Genomic DNA, 9,442 nt, shown 5'->3' with positions numbered 1-9,442 from the left:
AATTAAGGACAAAAAGGTATTTCAATAGTTGATTCATAGACTTAATGATATCATTGTCTGCTTGTCCATATGTGCATGCATGTAGGAACCCATATGGACATGTGTAAGTAAGGATCTACTAAGACACACCTCTCACTCTCTCTCTCTCTCTCTCACTTACACATACAATTTGAAATTCTAGGATATATTTAGATGCTTCCATGTGTGCATAACTTTTCTGGGAGAAAAGGGAAGAAAGCCCATTCACATTAATCAAAAATGCATGATTGGCTCTGTCCTGTAAAATTAGTTCCTAAACCCTGTAGGATAGCCCAGGCAAGATTTGGCACAGCCCATTGTGAGTGACAGGTACAAGGAGAAGGGGCGTGAAGCAGTAACCGGTCACATATTAGAGACAGTTAAGGATAAAGAAAAGTTGGTTAAAAACCCATCATTGCCATTTATCAATACAAGTATACAGGGAAAAAAGGGATAATGTATCAGTAGAGCAGATCAGAGACAGACAGGCATTTGAATAAATTCTCCTTTTCTTCTCCAATGGTATAGCAGTTAAAATAATCTTAATTTGCATGCATGAACATAAGAAAAAATAAAAGAAAATTCATCTGTACTCCGATGTACTGCTCTTGGAAATTCACATTTTAGTAGTCATCAGAATTTAGGCCATTGCTACCCACAAAGTATTTTGATAGTAAGCACTTCTATTTCTATTCATCATTCCATGATGAGTAGCAAAATAAAGAACATCTTTATCAAACCCCCAACCTCTTGGCTCTCGCTGACCTCAGTGATATGGCAAAGTTCTTACTGAAACAGTAACATCAACAAAGAAACTAAAAGTCAATAGAGAAACAAACATATAAAAAACGAAAACTCCTATCACTAAATGCTCAGAATTTCCTCTAGAAATATTATTTTAACCAAACATATCTTAGAAGAAAACATATAAAACTTCCATGTATCTGACTGTCAAATGAGAAAGAGATTCAAATTGAAAAAAATCAGAAACGATCCATGAAATGGTATTGAACCAACCAAGCAATTTTCGCAATTGATAATACATACACCGCGACTGCAAAACTTACAGAACAAGATGGTATAAGTTACAGAACAGTATTCCTGCAAAACTGTCTTTGGAGTCACTCCATGCTGTAAATTACATGAAAGCTCCATATCTCTGGATGTGGTAGAGATGCCCCCCAATGGATTCTAAGCATACAACAAATGGACCACACAGGGGATAATATCTTTCCTTTGAGCGATTGATCTTAAAAATGTGTTCTTGTTTGAGCATTGACCCCACAGTGAGATCTTACAGAATTCCTCTGCTCAGATCCCCAAAGAAACCAGCCAAGCTGCACCTTTTTAAGCTGTGGAGTGTGATTCTTTCCGCAACAGCCCAAACAGGCCGGCAGATGGGTATCAGAACCCATCCAGCCACAATTTGCTTCAAACCAGAAAGCTTGATCTGGATTTGTACTTATTCTTCAAATGAATGGAGGCATAGTTTCTCAAGTAGCAAGGGCCAGTCCTCCCCTACTTGCTGCGGATTTAGCTCCATTGCTACCTTAAAATCCTGCAGAGATATAGGGCAATGGTTCTTCAGCTCATGTGTGCTGTCCAAAGGCTCACCACTACTTTTTACTTGCATGTGATTTCCCAGCCAAACACCATTGATTGGCTTCCCATGAGGCTGCTGCTTATAAGCCAGCTGCTTTATTGGTTCATGCACCTTCCTTGCCCCTACTATCTCAGCACACGACTTAATCAGCCGCTTCAAATAAGCATCCAACCCATGATTCAATAAATTGGCACAGTCCATCGTCACCTCTTCCAACCCTTGTGCTTCCGCTATTTTCTCCATTCGTTTCTTCAATACTTCAGTATGGCAGACTTCACCACAATCATAGCTGCTACTAAAGCCACTGCTGCTCACACTAGCTGCCAGCAGCGGAGATCTTCGAGCTCCACCGACACTTGCAGGACAGAAGGGAATTCCAAGCGGAGCCCGAAGAGGACCTCTAGCAGAGTTCAGATCATCCATATGCTCCAAGTCCTCCCAATCTTCCACAACAACCACTTCAGCAAGGCCCTTGCTATGGACAGGATCCCTTTCAAGCAGTGATGGCTTCTCTGTCCGTGCTCTCTTTGCTGGCTGCTCAGCAGGCCCACCTTGTTGATGCTGCAATGGTCTCTTCAAATCACATGAATTCAAATCACCATTCTCCCGCATGGTAACCACATCAGGGGGTACTGAAGGCTGAAGAGCAGCAACTTCTGCCCTCCCATTTGGTCCAAGGGGGCTCCGGCGGTCTTTGATCTTCCGGTCCCGAATGACAGACCTGAACTTGCGAGGGGACGGAGGGAAGATATCTCCATTGGACCAAATGGATGCTGGTGGAATCGGGGCCGGGGATGAATTGAAACTATCGCCTATTTGAGGAGGTTTCTTTGCCACAGCTCCGACAGGCTTTGACGCACCCTTGTCATGGACAACTGGGGGAGGAATCTTGGCCTGACAAGCATTTATAAGGATGGAGCGGATGAGCTGGTTGTGCAAGGGGAGGTTCTCGCGCCCAAGCGTTAAAAGACAGAGCTTATTGAATTCAGGCTTGCTCAGCTTCTGAGATAACAACCCATTCAGGTAGCCGAAGTATCTCTGAGCTCGTTCTGGCCCAAGCCTCTTCGCTATCTGGGACTTCAGGTCGCCGAGGTTGGTCCGAGAGTGCTGAGTTGGTGGTGGCGGTGGCTGTGGAGGCGGCGGCATCTCTCAATAAACAGTGGCCATGCAATTATTCACCAGATCAATCGAATTGAACCTCTACCGCTGCCCCTTCCGTGCTTCCCGGGTTTCGACCAAGATTAGGGTTTGCACCTTTTCTTGGAGAAAGCGAGAGAAATACCCAATTCCCAACTCCTCCGCCAGAGCAATGCAGACCAAGATCTCATCTTTCCCGACCAAAACCCTAAAGCGAGACAGGATCAGGAACCGACGCCAAGAACGGAGATTCAGCGCTCGAATCCCTCCAAAGACGCCAGCTTGAAATCCGAATTCTCAAAGAGGGATATCGAAAACCCTAGAACAATGCGAGGCGACTAGAATTGAGCCCCATTCGGCTGCCTGGAGCTCCAAAAAGCTCTCATTTTGCTCCGGAATCGCGGGATAGAAGCGGCGGCGATCTAAGAAGCCACTTCAGCGAGCCGGATCTCGATGGAATCGCAGTCGGCAAGCGGATTGAAAGAATCAAAGCGAAAGAGAGGCAAAGAAAAGAAGAAGAGGGCGAATCCCAATCTATCGACAAGGACGAATGAAGACAAGAACAGATTGAGCTGACCTCTTCGAGCTCGCTCGGAGTAGTGCGGGACGCTTCGATTAGAAGAGCATCGCCGGTGGACGCAGCTCCAATTCTCTCTCTCTCTCTCTCTTTCTGCTGCTCTTTTCTCTTGCTTCGCTCGCTCTTTGCTTTCTCTCTCCTCTCTCTTTCCTTCGCTCGGTCGGGGCCCGTTGAACTGGATTGATCGCTGGAGAGCGGAAGAACTCGCGTGCTCGCTTGTTCTCTCGCTTTTCGTTTCCCCCCTTTCTCTCTCTTCGACTCGCCTCTCGCTCTCACGGTTCTTCGTTTTTTCTTTTTTTTTTCCTCTCTCTCCGGGAATTTTTGTTACTTTGGGGTCCTTGGACCAAAGCGGGTTTTCGCTTATGGTGCAATTGGGCGCGTGGGATTGGGGGTTTTTATACGGCTACCGAGGCCGAGTGGGATGGTGCTGCGCTTCTGGTGCTGGAAATGGAGGGCAAATTTTGTGGGTGCGATCAAAACAGTGGGATGTTTGGCTTGGAGCCCACCACCAAAGTGAGGGAGGCGAGGGAGGGAAGTTGAAGAGCTCCAAAGGTCAAAAGTCAACGTGGGTGGCTTCGGTCTCATCGGAGGAGCCACCATCGTAAGTGCGGCGGCGTTCTGGTTGTGCGTGCCCAACATTCCTCGCATGTGACTGTTCGTACTGCAGTGTTTGAAAAAAAAAAAAAAAAACCCGGTACAAGAAAAGGAACTGTGACACCTTAGACTACCTAGGAGCAATCTAATATTTGTTCTTAATTTCTTCAATAGAGCAGGGTATCCAACATGAAATGAAAGTTAAAATTGTGGTGACGTTGACCTACAATCATCTGTCATTTTCGTCTAGACTCCCAATGGTGCTCAAGTCAGCAAATTCCAAGGCCATGAGAATGTAGGCCATGCGCCCCGATAAAGATACAACATTGACATGGATATAATGATTCTACCAAGGCCATGATTGGCTCTGGCAAAGGTGCAACTCGATGGCACATCTCAGTTCCAGAGTCATAGCAATATGGGACTACAAAATACAAGCAGCGAAAAGACTTCTATGGGATAGACATTCGGTTCCTTTGTTAAGACTTAGACGTCAGATTTTTCAACTGAAGAAATTTATTGTGCACTAGCGTACCTCTTCCTGACAAAACTCTGAGGCAGACAAGATACAGAGCTGAAGTGGCAGATCACTGTTTGAAACAAGCAATTACAGGAAGATTCCAAGTGCTTAAACGCACTAGCTAGTTACAATCACAACAGGAATAGCAAATTGCTAGAGAACAAATAAAAAAGCTTGAGCTGATTATCCAAGTCATTTCTTTCCAAACAAAAAAACAGCTTATGCTCTAAAGCCTCAACATGGCCATTTTGGCTTTCACAGGCCTCGCTGATCAACAGCAAAATATTGCTATAAGAAATTCAATGGATCAAATACTGGAGCTTTTGTAATATGAATTTCATAACCCGACCAGACAGTTTACAGCAGAAGGCATAAAATGCAATAGTAAATGCATCCAGAAAGGCTCAGTAGACAGTATACATGCCTCAGGTAACTATCAATTTATGACATGATATGATACAAAAACAACAAACAGGTAGCACCTTTTATCATTTTCTACACACTGGTTCAGGTTGACATTTTTTTCTGCATGAGATATGAATGAAATCTCAACATAAAGCACTATTATTCCATAGAAAAGTCTGCTTTGAATCCACCATTAAGCTTAAAAGGAACAGGAGAATAAGAAAAGGAAGAAAAGAACTCCTGGTAGCTTGCTGCCAAGCACCCATAATTTAAATGCAACAAGTGTGCCTGCAAAACAGTGATCGCCAGGATGCATTATATCAGCAAGGAAAGGAGTCAAGCTGAAATTGACAAAATATTGAAATGTTCATGGAGACAATGACTTATCAGCATCAGCATCAGCATCTTACACCTCCACAAGGAATACTAAATGCATAATGAATGAACCATCAACAAGCAATACAAAAAGACTGGCAAGATAGGGGAAGGTAACGTAGAGGATACCAACAATACAAGATTTAAATTGTGGACAATCTAGGAAATAATAAAACAGAACGAAGGCATAAGTTGTATAAACCAACTAAATGTCACTTAGTTGTCATTGATACATCGCTCGAGGTGATAAAATTAGAAGTTCACGTCAAATATTTCAAAACTAACCTCAGTCATTAGATGCATGAAAATGTTTGGAAACATATATGCTATATTTGTTAGGTTAGAAGCTGCAGCTTGCAGAAACCAAGAGCTTACTCAAATGGACAGCCATGTAGAGGTGCCAGAAGTACACAGATTCAGCTGAAGCAGATAAACAGAGTACACATGAGTACCACAATCTTCTGCCAGGGTGCTGCTTCCTGATCCAATCCCTTCTTAAATTGTGTATGTGTTCATTGCTACCTACTGTTTTATAGATTTCAGTTAATTATGTGTTCTAATTATTTCATTTTTTATGACCCATATACCATGTAATTATAAAAAATCTAAAAACAAAATAAGTAAATTTTCTTTGCATAAAAAATAACATATTTTTGGTTATGCATTTCTATCCATGTCATTCTTATCCTAAACTTTTTGAAAGTCCTCCTACTTCCTCCCACATTCATGCCCAACTTAGGTTCCTAAGATACACGCCATCCGCATGACAGCTGCTTCCCAATAGAAGAAAGCCAATGCATCACCTTGAATGTCACAAAATCTGTTCTTCTGGGAAAAAAAAATGGTGGGAGCACACACCCAGAACTCTATTTTAAATATCTGTTAGAAGATCCAGATTCAATTTGGTTGCAACTGCTAAAATATTTGTCCATATCATCTGAGATCTCATATGTTAGTGCAAACCTAACAAGTGATTGTTGTCTGGACTTCATGACTAGTTTGCACACAAAGACCAAAAGCAAATCATCAAATAAACCAAAACACTTGAAGTTGATTGTTGATGGGGTCCTGGAGATTGGAATTCTTACTTGCAATCTAGAAACATGGTATTCTAATTAAAATTCAAAAACTAGGCCATGCTTAAGGAAGAACTCCAACCTGTACAGGATACCAGACAGCTAGATGCTTCAACCTTGAAGAACCCTTTGAGGATCCAGTTGCCCGCTACAGTAACTGGAGGAACGGCAGACATCTCCAGCCTCCCTTTCCATTCCTCACCAGGCTTCAAAGTGATGGGCTTCTCAATAGCTGCAGCCTCACACACAACATATGCTTGTATTCGTCATCCCCAAAATCTGCCATGGACTTGGCCTTCTTGTCCATGGATTCCATACCACTGCAGGTATAATATATTATCAGACTGCAACATTGTGCAGATACTACAAATCCAATTAGCCAGATCTCTTTGTAGTCTCATCATCCCAGGATAAGGTTGACAGGTATTAGAAATAAAACTAAAAGTGGTGATCAAACTTGCCTGCATCTGGAAGTCCATCTTTCCGCAAAACAAAAGTCCTTTTTTTCTCATGGTCCAAAATTGCAATTTTGGTTGGTGTGCTAAGATATATTTTGTCCACCTAATATAAGCATAGTTTGAGTATCAAATGAAAGTGAAAATCACATGTAATCATGCACATTTACTTACTTCAGATTCAAATGTTATTGCATCTCCTTGTTCTGTGAAACGCTGCTTTTCCTCTAAGTTGTCAAGGTAATCCAGAGTCTCCAATCCTTCAACTCGCACTTCACTGAAACATTAACTTGAAAATAAGGACCAGAAAATATGAGTATCCTAAGAAGGCAAGGTACATACGTACGAAAAGAAAATATTCTTTCAGGGGCACAGAATATGAGAATGTTCAATTCTAATTTATTTGCTTACAACCAGAGGTCCACTTTGCATACCTATCTTCCTCTTCATTGCTAATTTTATCCACTAGTATTCGTGTATACTATTTCCATTTCCTTGACTTTGGCAACATTTTTTTTTACCAGAATAAATATACAGTGATACTCAACAAAATGTTCAAAATGGACCAACAAAGATAATCATTATCCAATATTCAAAACATTTTCTTGACATTGGCACAATTTTAATTTTCTTTTGATTAAAACAATATACAAAGGATTTTGACATAATCACAATGTTCGAAATATTAAGCAAATTGATAAACTGTATCACAGATATTACAAATTAAAGTATAGCAACGGTAACCAATAGATTTCCAAGACTCTCATGAAAGCATATACAAAAATGAAAAATAGAAAGCTGCCCCAGTTTGGAATGCTACCAATTTGAAATAATGTTTTGTTCCCACAACCATCAGGCCAAGTTCGGAAACTGGATAGAAAAATTTGGTGTAACCTTTTTTAATCCATCAGGTACATCATTCCAGAAAAGAAGTGGGATAAGTCTTAATTTGTGTTCGAATAAAGTGTTTTAATCCCCATCTAATAATTACATTACTACAGTACAGCTGACAACACCCATGGGTTACTTGTTCGTCAAAAGACAAATATGCCACTGCCCCCTTTTGGTTATTTTTTCTGTTAAATAAGGAGTGTTTTTTGCGTTATTCATCTGAAAAAAAAAAAAAAAAAAAGAGGTGGGATCAAATTCCTGGGATGCCCAGTTTCTAGGTAACAATGGAACTGCTAATTCGTGATTATCCCAGGGCGAATCAACAGTCCAGCCCCTCATTACAGCTCATTTGGCAGTTATCTCTCGGATAGCCTATCACGGAGTTTATCTTGTTTCCAAACAATCCCTTGGTTCATTGTTGATAATGACTATGAGCAAGCAATAGGTGCAAGGTTTTTGAAGCCACAATATTAAAACTTGAATTATGATGAAATGATAAACATGTAATGGATGCGATTGGTTTGGAGCTAAGGACTTAACATAGCAAAAAACTGGATGAAACCTCTGCGAAGACTAAGAGACAGGTACTTTTCTAAAGACAAGGTGGAATTTCACTGGAAAAAAAAAAACACTATGGCACTCAAGAGTCGGCACCTAGTTTGTTGAAATGACATCATCAGAGATCATATAACAAAAGAGGAATCATCTGTTTTACCATTTCAGCAAAATATAATGAGTAGATAATGTATGATCATCTTTTTTTTGAATTTTCAATTGGATTGCTGTTTACTGGCAAAACTTTCTGTTTCTGGTTCTCAGTAGGACTTCTAAGAAATGAAGAAAAGCCTAATAGTGCTCAAGTGCAACCCACAACTTGTAAAACCAAAGACTACCTACTCCAACATAAGCTGGATCCCCACTTAGGTGAAACATAACTGAAGATCTAACTCCTAAGAATTGCCGCCACCATTCCTCTTGAAGTATAAAATAATTCCATGGACCTCAAATTTACAGAATCAGCGGATTCCTACATAACATACACTAGCATAACTTAAATTAGAACACACAATCATAGGAGTACTGGACAACTAGTGACATGTGAGTTTGCATGGACCCACCACCACCTAATATAGGAGAAAGTATTGTGTAAGACACTGAAACCACCATTAAAAGATCAGATCAAACAGACCCTGGTGTGCTAAGCAAAACAGATTCTCAGAAATCCTTCTACCAACCAAAATGAGGGCTGTATAAATATCACAGTCAGTCACATACTCAGGCATCATGTCAGTCTTTACTTGCATATCATCTGCTCTAGCTTCATGACATGACTCATACATTTGATTTCATGGTAATTGGTGCAAATTCTATATCATTGGCGTCTATGCATTTATTGGAACTAAACTTTGTCCATCCATTTGATATGTTCCAAGTATTCACTCCCTCCAATACTGAACCAACCAAGTTAGTCGACGGTTCGCTATAGACAGATTGTCATGCTTCCTTTATTCTTATTCATTCTTGTAAATAAATTTCAGCCATTCATTTTGCATGTACCTATAATCCACTCCACCATTAAGCCAAGCAAGTTTGTTTACAATCTTCAATCATCAACAGTAATGTTATGAGTCCTAAATTTATCTCTCTCATCCTTACTATTGGCCTGCTCGATGTCCTTGTAGCTAAAAATCCTTTGAAGCATATTGTCATCCCTCCTTTAGCTAAAATATAGACTGGAAGGGAAACAAGGGAACTGTATATAGTGCCATACTACCTCTTCGCCTCTTGTTA

General features: G+C 40.8%; 1 protein-coding gene across 1 annotated transcript; it reads right to left on the bottom strand.

Moving 5' to 3' along the window:
• Window positions 1-963: 963 nt before the first annotated feature.
• On the bottom strand, window positions 964-6,625 carry LOC103721523. Its single transcript, XM_039127803.1, has 2 exons — window positions 6,388-6,625; window positions 964-5,142 (listed from the first exon to the last, which is right to left on the bottom strand). Exon 2 carries the CDS (start codon window positions 2,765-2,767, stop codon window positions 1,481-1,483), a length of 1,287 nt encoding a protein of 428 aa, XP_038983731.1. The 5' UTR covers window positions 2,768-5,142; window positions 6,388-6,625; the 3' UTR covers window positions 964-1,480.
• Between the last annotated feature and the right edge of the window lie 2,817 nt (window positions 6,626-9,442).

Source organism: Phoenix dactylifera, chromosome 7 (genome assembly GCF_009389715.1).
Source record: "Phoenix dactylifera cultivar Barhee BC4 chromosome 7, palm_55x_up_171113_PBpolish2nd_filt_p, whole genome shotgun sequence".
In the NCBI taxonomy this organism is placed as follows: Eukaryota; Viridiplantae; Streptophyta; class Magnoliopsida; order Arecales; family Arecaceae; genus Phoenix; species Phoenix dactylifera.
This window is presented reverse-complemented; position numbering and strand designations above follow the sequence as displayed.

Bases quoted from the DNA above. Each gene is read 5' to 3' on its own strand.
- LOC103721523 (XM_039127803.1), bottom strand. From the start codon at position 2,767: ATGCCGCCGCCTCCACAGCCACCGCCACCACCAACTCAGCACTCTCGG.